The sequence below is a fragment of the Nannospalax galili genome, unplaced genomic scaffold, assembly GCF_000622305.1.
Source record: "Nannospalax galili isolate Female #2095 unplaced genomic scaffold, S.galili_v1.0 scaffold1688, whole genome shotgun sequence".
NCBI classification, from domain to species: Eukaryota; Metazoa; Chordata; class Mammalia; order Rodentia; family Spalacidae; genus Nannospalax; species Nannospalax galili.
The window spans coordinates 310,122-330,381 of record NW_008358621.1 but is presented as its reverse complement, the minus strand read 5'-3'; the positions used below and the strand labels follow the sequence as shown (position 1 = coordinate 330,381).

The window sequence follows — 20,260 nt, the reverse complement described above, 5'->3', positions numbered from 1 at the left end:
CACCCTTGTGGGTCATGAACACTCGGCTCTGGGTGGGTGTGTGTGTGTGTGAGTGTGTGTGTGTGTGTGTGTGTGTGGGTTGTCCCTACATATAAGTGTGGAAGTAGGGGCTGTTGTTAGGGGACTTCTCATTCTTAGTGGTAACTGAGGTTGCCATGGGAGTGGTGGCTCAGGAGATGGATTCTGTGCAGGTGTTTAGAACTGACTAAATGGAAGGGACGTGGAGTGGGGCAGCAGCAAGGGTGGGGAGCGGGGAGCAGGGAAGACTCTAAATTTCTGGTTGAAGAAGCCTGTGGGTGGTGATGTCATTTGCTGTAATGGGGAGCGTGATGAGAGATGGTGCAGGGCTTTGTGATGGCCATGCAGAGGGAACAACTTTCTAAAATTGGATGATAGTATTCTTCTTGGACCATCCCTCCTGGATTTAGTGAGGCCCCACAGCCTGGCAGATGGATGTGTAAGTTCTGTTCACATCCTCCACGACCCTTCCCTTCTCTTCCTGTTCACTGAACATCTGATGGATTGAGATGGGCCACCCTTAGGACTTTCGCACCTCTGTTCCCTTGGTGTGTCACACCTATCTCAAGCTCTATGCCAGGTGGGGACTTCTCTCTGTCATCAAGACTTCCTTGTCTGTCCTGGCAAGGTGCATGCTGGGATACCACCCCTGCCTGTATCAAACCCCAAGTTCTCTATTGGTGCAGTTTCTACTGGGGTGAAGTGAGGAACTGGGGGCCGCATTGGTCCAGAGCTCACAGTTGAGGTAGGCTTCCCTCCTCTGTCTTTCCAGATCGTGCCTTGAATGATTTGATACTGGAGGAGTAGGTAGGGTTAAAGGGGACTGTTTAAACCACTTAAGCAAATAAACAGCTTTCCAACACCCGCAATTATTTTGGAAGCACCTGCTCTCGTATAATTAATGTGCCAATTAAAATGATTATTATAGCCGTTAAAGCAGGTCCCCCAAGAACCGCTACTTGACAATACTTGTTTACACTCATTGGAGTGACTCTACCACCTTACAAAAGAAAAATAACAACAATGCAGTGTCAGTTTTGAATCATCTCCAGTGCAGGCTTTCTGCAGATCCAGGCTCCCGCCTCCACCCATGGGGTTCCCGAGGTTCAGTGCCGTAAAGCCATGAGAACCCAGCTCCGGACAGCTGCGTCCAACATTTTCTAAAGGGGTGCCTGGCTTGGAGGAACCCATTTGGAGGATGGAGAGGGGAGGGGGGCATTGTCACAGCCTGTCTGCCCCACATGTTCATCTTAGGCTAGGCGAACGGTGTCTTCCTATAGGATGGATGCTGTGTGTCCCTTGTATCCTTCCTCGGTGTTGATAGCCTCTTCATGGGTCTATGCCTCTTGCAAACCTGTATTTCCAGCAGGTGATGATGACAACGGTCTGAAGCCCCAGGCTGCTCCCCGACCCAAGTCCTCTTTCTGGCTTTCAGGTATAGGCAAATGGGCCTTGAAGCCCTAGGGCTCTGTCTGGACACTGAGATAACCAGAAGCCAGATAGGCCAGTGTACAGAACCTCCTGGACTTTAATGTGCACAAGAATGGGGGCTAGTTAGTTCACTTCTCTGAGCCTCATTGCCCCCAGCTCTAGAAGAGCACTTGGACGCCCTTCCGGGCATTCAAGAGTGGTTTTCACACACCAAGCACCTCAGTTGACTGACTCTAGGGTGGTGGTGTTAATGGTGACTATGAAGGAGACAAGGTTGAGTCCTGTCTTGTCAACCTGAAGGCTCCTTCTCCAGAGGATATGGCCCAGCTAATTAAGAAGTCCTTCCTTCGTCCAGCAGGGAACATGGCCCCCAGAGTTCAAGCCTGAACAACCACTCTCCAGCCTCACAGTTTGGACAAGGTCCTTCACCCCACCTGGCCTCAGTTTCCTGCTCTTTCTTTGGGGGTTCCAAGGGACCTCTAGACTTTCTCAGCTACTTACAGGGAGGAAGATGGAGATGCAGGCTAGAGTCAGATGATATAGGGCCCTGGAGGATGACCCTAATCGTAATCTCTGTCCTGAGACCTGTGGATGTACTGGATTTGTTTAGTGAGTGCCACAGGCAGAGACAAACTTTGTTAGGCCATAGGGCTGGAGTCCTCTTCTGGATCTTACAAATTCCCTGCTGTCTCCTCTCCTTTCAGCTCCCAGGTATGGCTGACATCACTTCTGCCTGTCCACTCAAGGGTCACTCTCTCTGGATACTTTAGTCACATGGTTCTGATTCCCAGAGCATGGGAAAGTCTCTCTCCTAGGGGATCAGGAGCCAGCCACATGCCTGCTTTCTGGGGAACCCTGCTCCATCCCCATTGGCGAAGTGCCATTCCCACCTTTGTCATTATGTTACTGCTGGACAGTGGAGTGGAATGGCATAGAACCCCAGTGCAGAAACATGGAGTCACCTGATCAGTGCTCACCTGGCTGGGAGCTTTCCCCACTGCTAAGCTGGAAAGTGATCGCTCTGATAGGTGTTTAGACACTATGAATGGGGAGCCCACTGATCCCCAAGACACCTCATCTGTGGTTGGAAATCTCCAGCTATAAGAAAATTCTTTACTAATCAACTAAAAATTAACTTTAACATTCCTCAGGGCCTGCCCTCCCTCCCTCCCTCCCTCTGTCTCTCTCTCTCTCATTCTTCCCTATGTTCTTCCTTCTAGTACTGGAGAGGTAGACACAGGAAAATCCCTGGAGCTCGCTGGCCAGTCAATCTAGCTGAATAGCTGAGTTCCAGGTTCAGTGAGATACTCTGTCTCAAAAAGTAAGGCGGAAAGCAATTGAGTAAGACACCTGATGTCATTCCTTCCTGCCCACCCTAAGCCATGTGCTCAAGACCGCAGTAGACCTGTATCTTGTTGGAGAAAAGATGCCAACAGGATACAGTCCCAGCCAGTGAGGAGTGGGCACTTTGAAAAAAACATTCAGCTACTACAGTTAATCCCCTGGGTCCAAGCATGGCTAATACATTCTCCTTCCCAAAGAGTGAAGACTGGCGGGTACCAGGCAGACAGGCGATGGCTCAGCTCATCCAGGGCAGAGTCCTTACTTCCCACATGTGCTAGAGAAAAGAGCCAGGATCCTGGACACAACATCTTGCTGTGTGGTCTTGGGCCAGTCACCTCCCTTTTCTACATTTTCATAAGACACTTGTCTCTTTGAGGTGGTGTCAGGAAGATGTGTTAAGTCCCACGGCAGGGTTCTGTGTATGAGGATCTAACTGACAAGGTCATGGCTATAGGATGGGGAAGAGGCTGAAAGGAGAGTGAAGGCTGGGAACGGTCTCTGGGGGTGACCCTGAAGCTGAGCCTGAGGGCACAGTGGTATTTGCCAGATGGAGGGAGGGAAGAGCCATGGCGGCAGATGCCGCACAGCAAGGTGGGAAGGAACTTTGGCACGTGCCTGGGGCTGCAGAGGAGCCATATGATCCAAGCGGTGAGCCCACTGGGAGCCTCACAAGCATTGAGGCTGAATCAGAAGGGCCTGGCACACTGAACCAATGACCTTGAACTTGACCTCTGAAGGTGATGGAGAGACCTGTGAAGTGTAGGGTGGAAGGAGGGGCTTAGTACAGCAGGCTGTCTGTTCTCAAAAAGCATGTGGCTGTGGCTGTCTGCAAGGAGATGCATTGTCACTGGGGCTTTGCACTGGATGAGAAGAGGTGGGGACTGACGGATAGGTTGAGGAGGGAGGGAGCTGGAGTCAGCTTTCTGAAACATCTCTCATTTCAGCTGTGGTATTTTATTTCACTGGCGTGCTAGAGTGGAAGTTCACCTTTAATCCTTCTCCGACAAGTTAAGTCAGCCCCCTTGTCATTTAAACCCAGCAGGGCGTGAGTCAGGCAGAAATGCTGAAAATCACACTTTGGGCTTAATATAGCTTACTATTCCACGGCTTGGAGGTCTGCCAGCACCTTAGGCCAGGACCCCCACCCCAGAGGCAGAGCCATCCAAATTTCACCTTGAGGGGTGCCCTGGCTGTGCTGCCATTACCTCTAGTCTTCCCCTCAGCCCAAGATCCTCTGGGGGAAAAACACAGCAAAAGCTAACCGCACAGTAGCAAGGATACAGTGTAATCTATGTATAGCATCTTGGTTTATAGCTCAGAGAGGGGAAGTGGTTGGCCCAAAGCCACACAGCGGGACACTCTGCCAGGACCTGGCTCTCTTCTCTTGGATGCAATGGGTAAATGAAGATGCACCCACAGATGAACTGAGCCCTGCTGGCCTTGAATCCTCCAGGATGCGGTCTTCCACCAGTATCCAATAGGAAAACCCGTTGCTGGTGGACTCCATGTGTGTCCAATAGAACGTCCTGTTATTTGAGAGTCCATGCCAGTTGCTGGCTCTCTCTTTTGACAGCTTGGGAGCCAAGAGCTCTTATCAGCCCCATATGGGGCAGGGAAAAGATTTCATTGCCAGTATCGGGAACTTGATCTTAATCCCCAAGAGAAGATGGATTTTTCTGGTCAAAAATTTCTCTCCTGATGCCAAAAAGGGCAGCTATGAGCTGCCAACACCAAGCCCTCCTTTCTTTTCCTGTTATCTCCTTCTGTGGGCCAAGAGCAGCCAGTATGCAAAGCCAGGCTGATGGAGTCCCAGCTCTGGACTGATCCTGCCCTGTGGGCAGTTCTTGCTACTCACACTGACTGTGGCACTCTCCCCTCCCCATCCTGGCCTGGAAGGCTCATGAAGAGCAGTTCTGACAGGCTTCCCACCCCTCCAATATACCCCTAGAGCACAGACCTTGGCAACCCAGGCTGGATGGAACCCTGTGCATTTGGCTTTCAGTAGCCACCCACCCAGACATCTGCTACTGGGACTCTTGAGCATTACGAGGGGGTGTCAAGGAACCGTTGAGAACATGTCCCTTGGTCCCACAGAAATGCACAACATGGGTTGGGGAGATAGCTTAGTAGAGTGCTGGTTGAGTGAGTCTGAGGTCCCGAGTTTGGATGTTCAGCACACATGTAAAAAGTCAGGCATGGTTGCATGTATCTGCAATCTCAGCACTGGGGTGGTGGGGCAGAGACAGGAGGATCTGTGGGGCTCACTAGCCAGCCAGTCTAGCTGAATTGATGAGATCCAGGTTGAGTGAGTGACCTTGTCTCAAAAAGTAAGGTGATTGATAGAGGAAGATACCCAATGTCGATCTCTCTCTCTCTCTCTCTCTCTCTCTCTCTCTCAACACATCTTGGCCATGTTTTCTACCTAATGTTGAACTTTCTCTCTCTCTCTGTCTGTTTCTCTCTCTCACACACGCACTACACAACACATCTTGGTCATATTTTCTAGATCTCTGAGCATCCCAAGAAGCCTATCATGCAATTCCTAAGAACCCAGGGACTCCCATCAAAGATTTTGACCTTGGTCTGCCAGTCACCCCAGCATATAAGGGAAAAGCAGATAAATAAAACTTGGTGAGAGAGAAAAGATGGATAACTAACCTATCAGGTATTGCTTCTCCAACAGAATGCACAGTGTACCAAGGAAACATGGCAGGGGCGCTTCTCAACTCTGTCTTGGAGAGATAGTCAAGAAGCTTGCAGAGGAGAGAGTGAGTAAGGTCTGGCCAGGCAGAAAGGAAGGGATGAAATCATATGGAGGAGCTATTTCCTCTGTGGAGGGAGATGGAAATGGCTTGATTTCAGGGCGTCTTATTTGTTCCACACAGATCCTGTAAGCTACTGGGGCAAGAGTGATGGAACTTGCTAGCTGGTTGAGGAACTAGAACCTAACCTCCTAGTGACATGGGGCTGGACTGGAAGCCCTCCCCAGAGGAGAAGGGCTGCACCTTGTTCTTTCTTACACCCCTAGCCCTTGCTTCATGCTTAGGAAGTTCTAGAAGCTGCAGTGGTCTAAAGACCACTGAGTTAACTGTGTGGTAGAACTGTAAGGAATTAAATCCAGAATAAGCACACAGGGCCACAAAGTAAGAAAGATGCACACTTCCTGATGCCTCTTGGTCTCTGGCAGGAAGATCTTATTTTATACCTCCAACAGGGCCACTACAACTGACCTACTTAGAGTCATGTAGTCCTGGACATCTCAGCTTGGAGATATGACCTACCAGCCTTCTCTTTCTTGTTTAAGAGTTGACCAAATGAAAATTAGGGGAGAGGAAACCATTAGAACCCTTAAAACCCAGGTCCTCCCCAGAGGGACATTGGATTTCTGTTTCCAGGTCCCCCCTCTACTTGTGGAGAGTTTTACCTTTCTGTATGAATTCGTGTATGTGTGTGCGTGATTGTTTGTGTATATGGATGTGATTTTAATCTTTCAATAAAAGTTTGCGTGTTGCTCTTTGCTGGTCTGAGATTTTTCCAGCCTTTTGATTCTTTAATTAGTTGAGAAAACGAAACCACCTATAACCCCTAGCTAGATACCGTGCCACCAGCAACCGAACAAGAATCTCGCCTCCAAATAATCAATGCATTGTTTAGTGTCTTTCCAAATTCCCAGAATGTTTTGGAAGTCATGTTCATTGTCTCCAGGACAGCAAGGCTACCACCAGTTCTAAGGTGAAGGGCTAGGGACATTTGGAAAGGACAACTCACTTGGTAGTTTATGAATGGCATGCAGATGGAGGCAGACCAGAGGGAAGTTTTCCTGTCTTTATGTTACCTACAAAGGCTTACCCAGAAGCTCAAGGTCACACCTCTGCTGGACTCCAAATGCCCCTCAGGTCTGTCCTCCCACCAGCTAAGCTTCTGCCTCCATGAACTCCAAAGAATCTGCTCCCATTCAAGGCCCCGGTGGGCTCCATTTGGCCAGGAGTCCTGGGCACTCACTGCTGTGGTGGATGCAGCTGGTTAGTCTCTCTTTCAAAAGCATTTCCTCTGTTGGCTTCTGAGACCCCTCCCTCCCTCCTTTCCTCTTTCTTTTATGTGTATACATGTAGAGGTCAGTGGTCAACATTAGGTGTTGTTCCTTAAGCTCTATCTACCATCTTTTTTGAGACAGTCTCTTATTGGGGTGGAACTTGCTGATTAGGTTAGTCCCAGGGATTCATCTGTACCTGCCTCCCAGTGCTGGGATTGTAAGAATATGCTACCCAACCTGGCTTTTTTACAGGTTTTGGGGATCAAATGCAGGTCTTCATGCTGCGCCATTCTACCTCTGCAGCCCCACCCCCACCCCCTTGCCTCTAGCTTTCTACCCACTTCGCTGGATGCTCCTTCTCAGCATCTTGACTGGTTTGATTTTTCTGAATCTTGGTGCACCCTGTGTCTAGCATCAGGTCCTTTCTTTCTCACCCCTTTTTCCCAAGCCTACGTCTTTAGATCCATATTCTGATGACCACTGTCATTACAAAACCACCCCCGAATGGTGGTGCACGCCTTTAATCTCAGCACTCAGGAGGCAGAGACAGGTGGATCTCTGTGAGTTTGAGGCCAGCCTGGTCTCCATAGTGAATCCAGGTCAGCTATGGCTACCAGGAGACCTTGTCTCAAAAAGACCAAAAAACAAACAAAACAAAACAAAATAAAACCACCCCTCGGGTCACCAAGAAATAACAGTTTATTCGGCTCATGTTTCTGGAGCCTAGGAAGTCCAAGTTTACCAGGCTGTATTTGATGAGGTCCTGCTTGCAGAATGCACACTTCCATCAGGAGCCCAATGCTGTGACTACCAACCCACCACACTTCCATCAGGAGCCCAATGCTGTGACCACCAATCCACGCATGCTTCCATCAGGAACCCAGCCCCATGACATGGCTGCTAGCCCTCTTTCACAGCAACATCAGTGTATGTGGACAGAGCCCTGGCAATCTTGTTTTCTCTCTCTCTCTCTCTCTTTCTCTCTCTCTCTTTCTCTCTCCTGCCCTTTTTGAGACCTGTAACCCCAGCTGGCCTATAACTCGCTATATAGACCAGGCTGGCCTTGAACTTACAGAGATCCACCTGCCTCTGCCTCCTGAGTGCTGGAATTAATGGTGGGTGCTACCAAAGCCCGGTCCTTGTCATCTCTTAACAATTTTGCATTGGAGGTTAAGTATCCCACTCATGAGCCTCAGGGGCTCCTTCATGCCCCCAAGTAGCCTCCTCCAGGCTTGACCTCTTCCCCAAATTACTGATTTACGGACTTGGCTGCTGATGTGACAACTCCATTGTTACATTTTAGTGGCACTTCATCTTAAGATGGCTGACACAGTACCTGGCCCCTGGTCCTCCAAACTTCTCATCTGTTCTGTCTCAGTGGCCCTCATTGAGCTACCCTAATGCCACAGCCAGGAGCCATCCTGAATCCCCCTGTCCACCATCACTTGCATGTATTAGCAAGCCCTCTGACTATCTGTGAATCACAAGCATCAGTTCAAAGTCAAACCCTTTTAATGGTCACAACAACCTCAATCACATGCTCTCCATAGCCCATAAAACATCTTCACCATCACTACCCTGGTCCTTACCAGCCATGGTCACCTCTGACCTGAGCAAGTTCCATAGTGACTTCTCTCGGTCCCCTGGCATACTTACCAGCAAGGAGCTAATTAAGCAAGCCAGATACTTCTAGTACCTCCATTAAAATCTTCAATGCTGAGCTGATGACGTGGCACAGGGGGTAAAGGTGTTTCCTATCAAGACTGACGACCTGAGTTTGATCCCTGGAATCCACATGGTGGAGCAAGAAAACCAATTCCCTCAAGTTGTCCTCTGACTTCCACACAGTGCCATGGCACGCACATGCACACGCACACACACACACACACACACACACACACACACACACACACAAATAAAAATGTGGAAAAAAACCCCAAAATTTCATTGCTCCTTGGAGCTCAGAACCCACCCCCACACCCCAGAATCAGCTTCCTGAAGCTTGAGTTCTGACATGCATCTAGCCTCTCCAAGTCTTCCTCTTAGCGTCCCTCTCTGTTCCAGCCACACAGGCTTATTTCTTGTTCTCTGGCCACCCAACACGGATCCATGGCTCCTGTGCCTCACTCACCTGGGAACACACTGCTTTCTTCCCTGTCCTTGCTGGCTCCTGCTACCCTTGAGACCTCAGCTTCTTGGAGGGGCTGTTCACAACCACCAATCCCTTTCCACCCCACCAGTCTAGTTTAATCAGATGTATTACACTCCTCAGAGTTCACTGTCTCTCTTGATGATTTAGCTTTTTAATGCTTCCCCCAGGGGTATGCGTGGGCCTGTGTTCTGGTGGAACCATGCTGACTCTGGTGCCACTGACAGGTGAGAGTGAATGTTAATTGTTCTAGTAGAGTGGCCATCTCTTGGATTTTCCTAAACCACAAAGCAGAGCCACCAGCAGGGTCAAGGGCACCACAGTCAACTGGGAGCTAGTTAAAAACACAGATGCCCTGGGGTTCCAGCCTGGAGCTTCCCACCTGATCTTGGAGATGGAGTTTTGAGCATCTATTCAGGCCCTCCCCGGCTGCCTTTTCTCTTGTTCTATGTGACTGGTGTGGTAACACTGGGCACTGGACACCTCCTCCCAGAGATGCTGCAGCTTTGAGAGACCAAGGAGGCCAGGAAGGCCTGCCAGGCAAGGGCTGTCCTCCTCACTCTTTCCTTGGTTCTGTAAAGCCGAGGTTGGTCCAGGGTTCAGGGAGGAGCCATGGATAGCCAGGGCAAGCAGCTTTCAAGCTGGGCTCCAAAGTACGGGATCACAGGGCCACAGGGCCTGTTCTGCCTCATTCTCTGGGAAGGGCACTCTGGTCTCCATCCACCACCTGGGAATATGGCTTATGCCGTTAGATGGTACCCTCCCTTATGGCTACAGTTTCCTCTTTGTCTTCAAACAAAACACTGCAAGGAAATAAGAAAGCCAGTGATGGGGGCTGGAGAGATGGCTCAGCGGTTAAGAACACTGGTTGTTCTTGCACAAGACCAGAGTTTGAATCCCAGCACCCACATGGCAGCTAACAACTGTACGTAACTCCAGTCCCAGGGGATCCGACAGCCTCTTCTGACCTTCATGGACATTGAACGAAATGGGTGCACTGACCTACATGCAGGCAATACATGCATACACATAAAATAAAAAAATAAAATTTTTTTAAAGTTTTTTTTTTTTTTTTTTTTTAAAGAAAGCCATTGACAGTGGGGATGTTTTGAAAGGATTCTCCGCTTTAAGGAGAGCTGAGATCTCCTGAGTGTCTTCACTGCGGGGTGCGGCTTCCAGGAACTGGAACCCAGTAAACTTACATCACCACCATGGCCGGGCCAAGGTGATGTTGCTATGACTGTCTTTCGGGAGTGTAGGGGTCAGATGGAATTTAAGGAGCCCTGCCCTGGAGGTCCTCTCCAAACATCTTCCTGTCTTATTCTGAAATGACCTTCTCTGTACCCTGTAGGTCACTAGGAAGCATTGGAACAGGTACCAAATGAGTCTGGTTGCAGACATCACCTCCACTAAGAGAACCAAGTACATCTGTCCATGCCCAATTGCAGAAGTCTCAAAAATGCAGGAATGTCAGGTCACTGTCAAAGTCAAGCCCCTAGACGGACTGCAGGCATTCTAAAAACCGGTCCTTTCTTTCTCTCCTTTGCCTTCCTGACCTCCAGGCTTAGTCTTGTCCTTTCTGGCTGTAGTTCTCCTGGAGAGCTCCCAGCACAGCCCCTGGGAAGCTGGCAAGCATGCATGATCAGGCAGCACCATCTAACCTGGAGGTGAACACCCTGGGCGCTGTCTCCAAGGCTGAGAGGTGGGATAAAAGGATGTAGAAAGCAGGGAGGTATTGCTGCTTGTCCTTCTCCTCCCCCTCTATCCCTCCCCCTGCACCTCCTTCCCCTCCCCACCTTGCACCCCTCAGCCTCCAGTACCCCCACCCCATCCCCTCTCCCTCCATCTCCTTCTACCCTTCTCAGGGTTTCAGTGGCCCTGTGACCCAGACTCAGAGAAGCTCTTGGGAACAAATAGTGCAGAAGGACACAAAACAAAGACGGGATGATAAAAACCGCTGTGAAAGGTTAAATTCCCATGATTCCCTGTGGTTGCTTAATGGATTTCTATGATATAAACAGACCTTTGGCTTTGCCTGCTGGGCAGGTGACCCCCCTCCCCCCACCTAGATGAATTTAGACAGGTTTCCTAATAAGAAATGTTCCTGTTCCCTGTGCGCCACAAAGAGCCTTGAGTTACAGAGACCCACCCACACTTCCCCAAAAGGACAAGTGCACACATGTCCACCTGGGGTCACGCAGCTGATCTGAGAAAACGTGAGTGTACATTGGAGCTTCAAAGCTCTGCCTTGTGTTAATTTGTGTGTGCATGTGTGTGTGTGTGTGTGTGTGTGTGTGTGTGTATGTGTGTGTGAATACGACGCCACAGTAAGTGTTGGGAAATCACCCTCAAGCATTGGTCTTTGCTTCTATGTACGCTATTGAGACAAGGTCTTAGTGGTGTTGCATCCTCCCGGCTAGCTGTCTCTCAGACTTCTAGGAATTCACCTGTCTCCACATCCCAAGTCTCTGCAGGTGAACTGGGATTACAGGCACTTATGCTATCACATCTGTCTTTACTGGGTTCTGGGTATTCGAACTCAGGTCTTCACACTTGTACCACAAAGTGCTGTGTTTTTAGCCACTGAGCCATCTTCCTAGCCCAGCCTACAAGGTTCATGTAACCAGCATTACCGCAGTGACTCTGCAGTAGCTGCTCGGGGTCACCGGGGCATTCACAGTCTGGCAGCAGGTGCTTTGAGATCATGAGGTAACTATTGAAATAGACACACAAAGAGAGAGCATAGGGGAGGCTTGTCTAGAATTTTCCAGAGAAGTCCGAGGATACAATATAACCGGAGACCCAGCCTCTTAGGATAGCTTTATTTTCTTCATTTGAAAAGCAGGATTTACCGTGTTGCTTGCTCCACAGTGACAAAGTCCTGACCTATGTAAACCCTTTGACCCCTGGCTCCTGGGACAGGCCCAAGGGTGTTAGCCACTCAGATTAGTATTTACTCAAGTCCCCCGTTATAGGCATAAATGGACACAAATGACGAAATGAAGATTGACTGTATCACTCATTTCCTAGAACCAAACTCTGCTTTGAACCCTAAGGTAGACTGGATGCTAGATAACCACCTCCTACTGGTCACGTGTGGAATTGCACCTCTGCCCTGTTAGTCTTTGTATTATTGTTGAGAGCAGGAGCTTGTAGATGGAGACTGCGAAACTCCAGTCTGGGAGATGATCCCACAGAATAGTGGAAAAATCCCAGAGAGAAGGTAGAAGGGGGAGTGAGGCTTGCTTAAGTTGCATGGGGCTTTGACAGACCCAATACCCAGCACCTGGGGGCCTGACCATTCCCTCAACATCTCCACGTTTTCCAAGACATCTTATGAGACAGATAACTGCTTCCTTCTCCGACTCTCCCTCGACACAAACAACATGACATAATGATGGCAGGTTACAAAGTAAATAAGATTCGCTTTGCTGGAATCCCTCTTGATGTGAGTTTGTCAGGAAATGGCTCTGTGAAAGGGCAGTACCATTCCTTTGTCAGGCAAGCACAGAATATTCTAGAGGCTCCAGAGGGAGAAGATTTGAATGTCAGGAGCCTTCTGGGTTGTGACAGAACTTGACAAAAATATGAATGTTCTATTTCTGCTCTGCTGCAATCTGATGCCACCAGCTCCATGTGGCAAGCGGGCTCTGGAAACTTGGCTTTTCTGAATGGTGAAATGCATTTTGCTTCTTTAATTTAAATGGGAACAGCCACGTGTGACCAGTGGCTGCCGCTTCGGACAACACAGACTGGGGCAGGGGTTCTGATCACCCACGTTCAGTTGCCTTACCCATCACTTCCTTCCCTCCGGGGTCCCCAGATCAGGCTGCTGATGGCAGTCAGAGCCATCGGCTCTCAGATATCTCTATAGAGCCCAGCTTTTGAACTCTATATCTCGAAATTTATAATTGTGTGTGTGTGTGTGTGTGTGTGTGTGTGTGTGTGTGTGTGTGTAGAGCTGTGGATTGAATCCAGGATCTCACACATGCGAAGCAAGTGCTCTGCGACTGAGCTACATACCGAGGCCTCTATGCCTTGGGAAAGCTCTGATGATCCACTGTTCAGACACATCTTCTTAGCAGAGCAGAGCTACTGGACTAAACACATGCGCTGGGCCATTTTGTGCTCACTGGGCTGAGCAGGCAGGCAGTGGAAACCCGTCACAATACCCCACTTTTCCCTTCTGAAGGGATTGGAGGCCTGGGTCTGACTGGGCCTGTGAGATCTATTCATTTCTTTCCAAGCCTGACTCTGTAAGCTCATTCAGGGGATGGGGGAAGGAAGGCAGGAGATAAGGGACAGCTTGCTGTTTTGAGGCCAGGCTTCGGGAGGGGAGATGAGAATGGGGGAGGGGAAGGCTGAGGGGGCTTGTCTGGTGGAGGGATGTCTATTGGAGAAGGAGCGGGGGCTCCCCTTGCTGGGTCTCCCATGGCCTCTGGAAGTCATGTCCAGTCTGGGTCTCTGTTGGTAGGCCCTTATCTCTCCCTCCTCAGCTGGTTCCCTGGGAAAAGAAGAGGCCAGAGCAGCAGCAGCCAAGGGAAAGCTGGCAACTCTTCTCTGGAATTTCCTTCCGCCCTGTACTCCCTCCGCTCCATCACAGGCAGGGCACGTGGACTCCTCTGGTTCTGAGGAGAGCAGCCAGTGAGCCAAGCCACCACCCTGTCCAGCTACAGAACTAAAAGGGCCCAGGCATTTGGCTCCAGCAGGCAATTTGCATGTTATTTGCATACATCTGCATACCCCCCACTCCTGAGGTCTTCAGTCAAAGGATGTGAAATGAAATAAAATAAATTAATTAGTGCAGTTTACCATAGTCCAAGACACAGGGCCTGACACCCATCAGAGATCTAACTGATTCTTCAGGCGGTCAATACAGAGGCAGCCCACGCTGGGCAGAAGGTCCAGGTACAAAAGGGAGAGGGGAACCTCCATCTAGCCTGGGGGAGCTTCATGCTGTAACCCCAGCTTTGGGAACACAGTGGAGCTGTTGGAGATGCCTCTCCTGGCTCCCTACATGGGCCCAGCCTGGGCTGACATCTGGCAGCTGCCTCTGAAGGGGGATTGTCATCTCCTTGGGCACGGCAGTAACATTCAGTTTCCTACTGGCATGAAGATGGCTGCTTGGAGACCATGGAAGGTTCTGGGGCCCCTGGTATCTTCCTGTCTCTAGCTCCTCCTCACTTTCACTCCCAGACTGTCCCCACCAATCCACAGCCATTTTCTTTTCCCTTCCCTCTGATCCCACTTATGGATGAGGGAGGGTGGAATGTGGCCCCACTGTCAGCAGTAAGCTGGGGTTCATTTGTCCCCATTCCTCTGCCAGGTGCAAATAAGACGCTCATAGCCCGTGACAGCCAGCCTGATAACTTGTGACATCACTGCTGGTGATATAGTTTGTGACATGGGTCCTGCTGGCCTTGACTTTGTCTGGGTTGGTTGAACTCCCTCTCTTAAGATTGGGGCCTGTGGTCCAGATGTCCGTCACACATCTGTGGGGTGTGTGTAGGGACCCTTGGAACTGATTCCAAGCAGGAGGGGTTATGACGCCCAGGGAAAGGACAGACCTGGGTTAAAAGGAACGTGGGCACAGCTAGCAAAACAGTATTCATCAGCAAAGGATAAATCAAAGACCAGGCATGCAAGAAGGATGGTAAGGCTGGAAGGAGGTGGAGACCACTCTGAGTCCAACAGCCTAGTACCCATGACTTTCTGTTCCCCTTACCCCAAGTTTCCAGGCACTGTGGATGGCTGCTAGGCAGTGTAGCTGAGATGACCCTGAACTTCTGATCCTCTGGCCCTCAGCTCCCAAGTGCTAGGATTACAAGTGCACACCACCCACCTGGTGTAATGCTGTGCTGGGAATCAAATCCAGGACTTTGTGCTTACTTGGCAAGCATTCTACCCATGGAGCCACATTCCCAGCCCCAACAATGTGATTTCCATGGGGGGTTAGTAACGATGAGCCATGAGTTCACTTTTCCTATATCCTATTTCCACATGGCCCATGGATTTTATTATTTTTCTTTAATGGTTGGAAAAAAAGAGAAAAAGGGCTTTTTGTGACAGAAAAAAATTATACAAAATTCAAGTGCCCATGCATAGCGTGTTTTGGGACTGTGGCGCGTCCTTTCATTCACATGATGTCTGAGGCTATTTTCCCAACACAGAAGCAGCTTGAACGGGCTGTGACACACTCCATGGCTGGCAGAGAGGAACACATTTACAATATGGGCCTTCCCTGAGAAATGCTGCCCACCCCTGGCATAGGTCCCAGAGGAGGGACTCCCTGGGCATGACCTCACAGAGCAGCCTACCATCCTGCCACACTCTCCCTGGAGCCCAGCCCCTGTCCCTCTGTCACAAGGGGACAGTAGGCTGGGATGCTCTATTCACTCCCTTCTTGGGCCTAAATGCCTGCTGGGGTCTATGAGAAGTGGGCTTAGGTGACCGGTTATCTCTGAAATGCATTGTGTTTTTGGTCATTTGAGACAGAGTCTCACCAGTATCTCAGGCTGGCCTAGAATTGGCAGACCTCCTGCCTCAGTCTCCCAAGCTCTGAGGTGCACACTGTCATGCCCTACTATAAGGCAGTGTTAAAGAAGACAGGAAGTCTTCCTGTTACCTCCCCAAAACCAGACACACGGCCAAAGCGTCCCGCTTAGAGCTTATCAGTACTGTTCTTCAGTTGTGCACTGTCCCCAGGGCATGTGGCGTTTTCAGTGACTTCTGCTGGGGTATCGATAGGTTTTCTGGGAGCAGGGGGTCTATCATGGGCACAGAGGGGACCAGAGCCAGATGGATCCTGGCTGAGAGGTAGTCTTTGAAGAGGTGTCCACAAAAGACTTGTCAGAGGGCAGCTTAGGAGTGGACAGAGTTGAGGACACACCTGTGAAGGTGCCCTGGAGACTCCATTGCAGCTCTGGCACACAGGGACAACCATGCGGGGTGGCCACTTACCCGGTACCACACGATCTCACGCATGCGGCCGTCTGTCTTGAAGTTACACTTCAGGGTCACGGCATCCCCAGCCACCACAGGAGGGAGGGGCTCAATGTTGACTGTCAGGTAACCTGTGGGGGGAAGGAGAGAGGGGATGAGACAGGCAGGCATAGAGGTAGTTCAGCAGTGTGGGACCCCTCCTGCCCTGAGGACCCCACCTGCACTTGGCTACATAGGCCTCACTCCAAATAACACAGCAGGCCTCTCCTTCTTCACAGTCCTTAGTAACTCCCTTTGGTGGCCAGACACATCCTGATACGTGGGACAGTGAGGTGATCTGATCCAGCCTGAACTGGTTTTAGGTGCATGCGCAGAAAGACAGCTTGCTTGCATCGTCCTTGAATGAACTTTTAAGGAAAATCCCCTATTTACCATCTTATGCCTATGCATGACTGAATGTATATTTGATTAAAATCAGATGCATCATGGGAAGGGACATTCACAGTGAATAAAGGCTTCCTTAGCCCAAGCTTGTCAATCAAAACAGAAAACCACCTCCACTCCACCCCAACAAACAGCTCCTCCTTCTCTTGAACCCTCTAAAGGAAGAGGGGGAACCCACAGCTCCTGAGTGAATCACACTCAGAGCCCACTGTGAATAAAACCTATTGATACTTTTCTGACTGTGTTTGGGCTTCTTCAATTCTTTGAGCAAGACCTCAAGGACCTAGAAACAGCTGGTGTAGACAGGCCTGACTGGAAGGCTGGACCAACCCCAGTAGACTGTCCATTGCTCATCACATAACTAACAGGAAGACTGGGAGCCATTCTCATGCTCCCTCTGTCTCACTGGCAGGTCACTGTTTGTCATCTCCATGGCTCCCATGGATCCCAGACCACAAACACTCCTTAAGACAATCTACCCTCAAGGCAGACCTGCCGGCACCTTCTGGAAACCTCTCCAGGTAGACCTACAAGACCCTTGGAGGCCCTGTGAAGCTCAGTGGGTTAAAGCTCTTTCTGTGTGTGCTGCCTAATCTTGGCTGTGAACTTGCATACCTGGGAAAAAAGGAACCTCAAATGAATGAGCCCTGTGGGCACATCTGTGGGGCATTTCCTTGATTGATCATCGACTTGGGAGGGCTAGGCCCAGCCCACTATGGATGGTGCCATTCCTGGGCAGGTGGACAGGGACTGTATAAGAAAGGTAGCTGACCATGAACCTGGGAACAAGCCAGTAAGGGCAGTCCTCCATGGTTTCTGCTTTGAGTTCCTGCCCTGACTTCCCTCAATGATGGACTGTGTCCTATAAGATGAAATAAACTCCTCCCCAATTGCTTTTGGTTACAGTGTTTATCATAGCAACAGAAAAGCAAACTAGGACACCATGTAAGCCTGACAACCTGAGTTTAACCCCTAGATCCCACCATGGAAAGAGAGGCCAGACTCCTGAAAGCTGTCCTCTGACCTCCACACACACAGACCATGGACTGTCCCCATACCCACATTAATAAGAAATTAAAAAAAAATTTTTTTTTTTTTAAGAACTGCAGAGTCCACAGAGGAAGGCTGGGCTCCGACCCTGAACTTTGCCCTCTTTGGAGGGGTGACACCCCTGATTGGTGCACTGACAGAAGCAACTTGAGGAAGAAAGTTTATTCTGGCTCTTGGTTTTGGGGGTGTGCAGTCCATCACTGAGGGGAAGGTGTGGTGGAATTTTCTGGAGTGAGCTTGCAGCTGGGGTTTGTTATATGACATTGACCAGGAAGTAGAGAGCTCAGGCCGGAAGTGTGATGGGGCTGCAACCTTTGAGGCCCACTCTGTAGGGACCACTTCCTCCAGCTGGGCCCTACGCGTAATGGTCCCACAACATCCCAAAACAGTGCCACCCATGGGGGACCAACTACGCAACGTAAGCCTGCATAAGGTAACAATCATCTTGCTGGTCTGTGTGCTTACCAGGTGTCTTCAAGTCCACCCTCACTGCCCACACAACCACGGTCCTTGAGGCACACTGGGATCTGGTCCACCCAACCTACTGTTTAAGTCTCAGAGTCACTCCCAGGAAGAGAGCCCTGAGAAGCCGCCTCTGGCTTCTTTAACACCCATCCCAGTACCCTGACAGTCAAGGGAGGGCAGTGGCATGCGTGGCTAAGGAGGAGGAAGTGATTATAGGCTGACCCCGGGGAAGGGGTCTTGGATATTTGCAAGCATCAGACAACAGGTCTTGTCCAGTTCCTTCACCTGGGAATGGACACCCAGCTGCCAGGAGTCCAGTGCTTGGACTCCTGCCCTAGAAGCCACCAGCTTGAAGGTACCACTGTCAGGTGAGACATCTAGTCCACTTCTCTGCCTCCCCAGCTCCAGCCCAGAGACCCCAAGCTCACTCCAGCTTGGCAGGGACTTCATTCTAGGACTGATCACCCAGGCTCATATGATCAGCTTCCTGATGCTGATGTCCATCTATTGATTGACTAGATCAATCCAGTCCAATCATTTTAATGAGAAAAGCAGCCAAGATGGGCAGGGATTTCAATTGTGCAGGCAACCTGAGTAGATCGAACCAGGGGCCCGACCCCTGCCTGCAGCTTAATGGGTACAACACAAAAGTGGACCTTGGAGATCAATGCTCAGTGAGGAAGTAGGAGTCCAGTCCATTCTTCAGGGCCCCAGCTCCAAGGTGGGAGATAAAGGAGTCTCTAATGTAGGCTGAAGTCAGTTCATGGAGAGCTCCTGCGTCCACGGGGTCTGAGAAAGCAGCAGCCCAGCCACAGTAAGACCAATGGTCTTAGTTCAACACATTTGTTCCTATGTACCCTGGGCAGGACCTGGGCCAGTGTTTGGGATGCAAGTACTTTGAACTCGGACACACACACACACACACACACACACACACACACACACAAGGGAAGACAGACAGCACCATGTAATCATCACTCAGAGGGCCAATGTAGAGGTGGGCACAGGGAGGGAACTATGAGAGCGGATAGAGAAACTGGGTTTATCGTGTGAGCCAGGCCCCAAAGTGTGACTAACGAGGGGGGGGTCTCCCTCAGGAGAAAGGACCCCAAGGAACTGGGCGGGGGGGGCGTGGCTCCTGGACAAGCCAAGCCTGTGTGACATAGCAGGCATGGTGTGCACCAGGCAGCAGATAAGTGTGTCACACACATTCATTTACCCAGCATGGTGGTCCTCGAGGAGCTATCACCGTGCCCCAACACACCCAAAGAACAGAGAGGTACACTAACTGCCAGAACACAGGAGAGCTGGGGTTCATACCCAGACCTCACCATTCCTTGGTAAGTCCTACCCCATTAAGTCACAGCCTGTCCAGGGACAGGAAAGGTGGTAGAATGCAATAGCGGACTTATATCTGCAGCCTGTGTACTTCCCTTGCAACCAGGGTGCCCAGAGCAAGGGTGGTGGTGTTGGGGGACTCGGGTGCTGCTGGGGGTGGTGGTCACACAGTGGTCCAGTTCCTGATTACGCTGGACACATCTTGACCTCCTGGATTTCCATTCTGGTTTTCCCATCTTGGAAGGTGTAGACAGGAGTTGAGCATCACTAGCTCAGCTGTTGATGGGCCCAATTCCAGAATGGGAAGAAGGAAGGTCTGTGTGTTCTTATACCCATGAGTCCTGCAGTCTGGGGAGGGGGATGGCAGTTGATGGGGCAGGGGTGACTGGCCAGGGTGAGAGAGGGTCACCATTTGCTGGTGAGCTATAGGGAGTCAGGGCAGGGGTAGAGTGGGTTGTATCGCAGATGTGGAGAGGGGTTGGACTAGCAAGGAACACCATCCTGTGACATCAGAAACAACAGGATCTGCAGGCCTGACAGCAGAGAGTTCACCAGTGAGCCTAGGCCAACCTTTTCTCTATAGAGAATGAGCTTCTGCCCCCCACTTCCAGCAGCCAATTTCTGCAGCCAACTCCTGAGAAATTGTTGGTCTAACCAAAGCTGTCAGGATGTCTCAGAACCTCTCTCTTTCCCTCTTTCTGTCTTTCCTTCAGTCATGAAAAACATCTTCCTGAATCTATTCCTTACCAAGTTCATTCAAGGGGTATGTGATAATTGTCAACACAATCTAGAATCACCTGGGAGATAGGCCTCTGGGCATGTCTGTAAGAGATTATCTTGATTAGGTTAAATGACGTGGGACAGCCCATAGACCCATATATATAAACGCTTGGGTCATTTCTATCTTTTGGCTGTTGTAAATAATGACACTATTAACATAGTTGAAAAACTGCTAGCTCAAGTCCCTACTTTAATTCTTTGGGATACATGTCTGGATGTATAGTGGCTGGAGGGATGATGACGTTTCAGTGCTTGAAGGAACTGCT

General features: G+C 50.2%; 1 protein-coding gene across 1 annotated transcript in view; it reads right to left on the bottom strand.

Moving 5' to 3' along the window:
* The window catches only part of Igsf21 (immunoglobin superfamily member 21), a 251,959-nt gene that overhangs the window by 138,874 nt on the left and 92,825 nt on the right, over positions 1–20,260 (bottom strand). Inside the window, exon 2 of the mRNA XM_008821807.2 lies at positions 15,936–16,048. Within this exon, the coding sequence (XP_008820029.1) occupies positions 15,936–16,048 (113 nt within the window). The remainder of the gene's footprint in view (positions 1–15,935; positions 16,049–20,260) is intronic.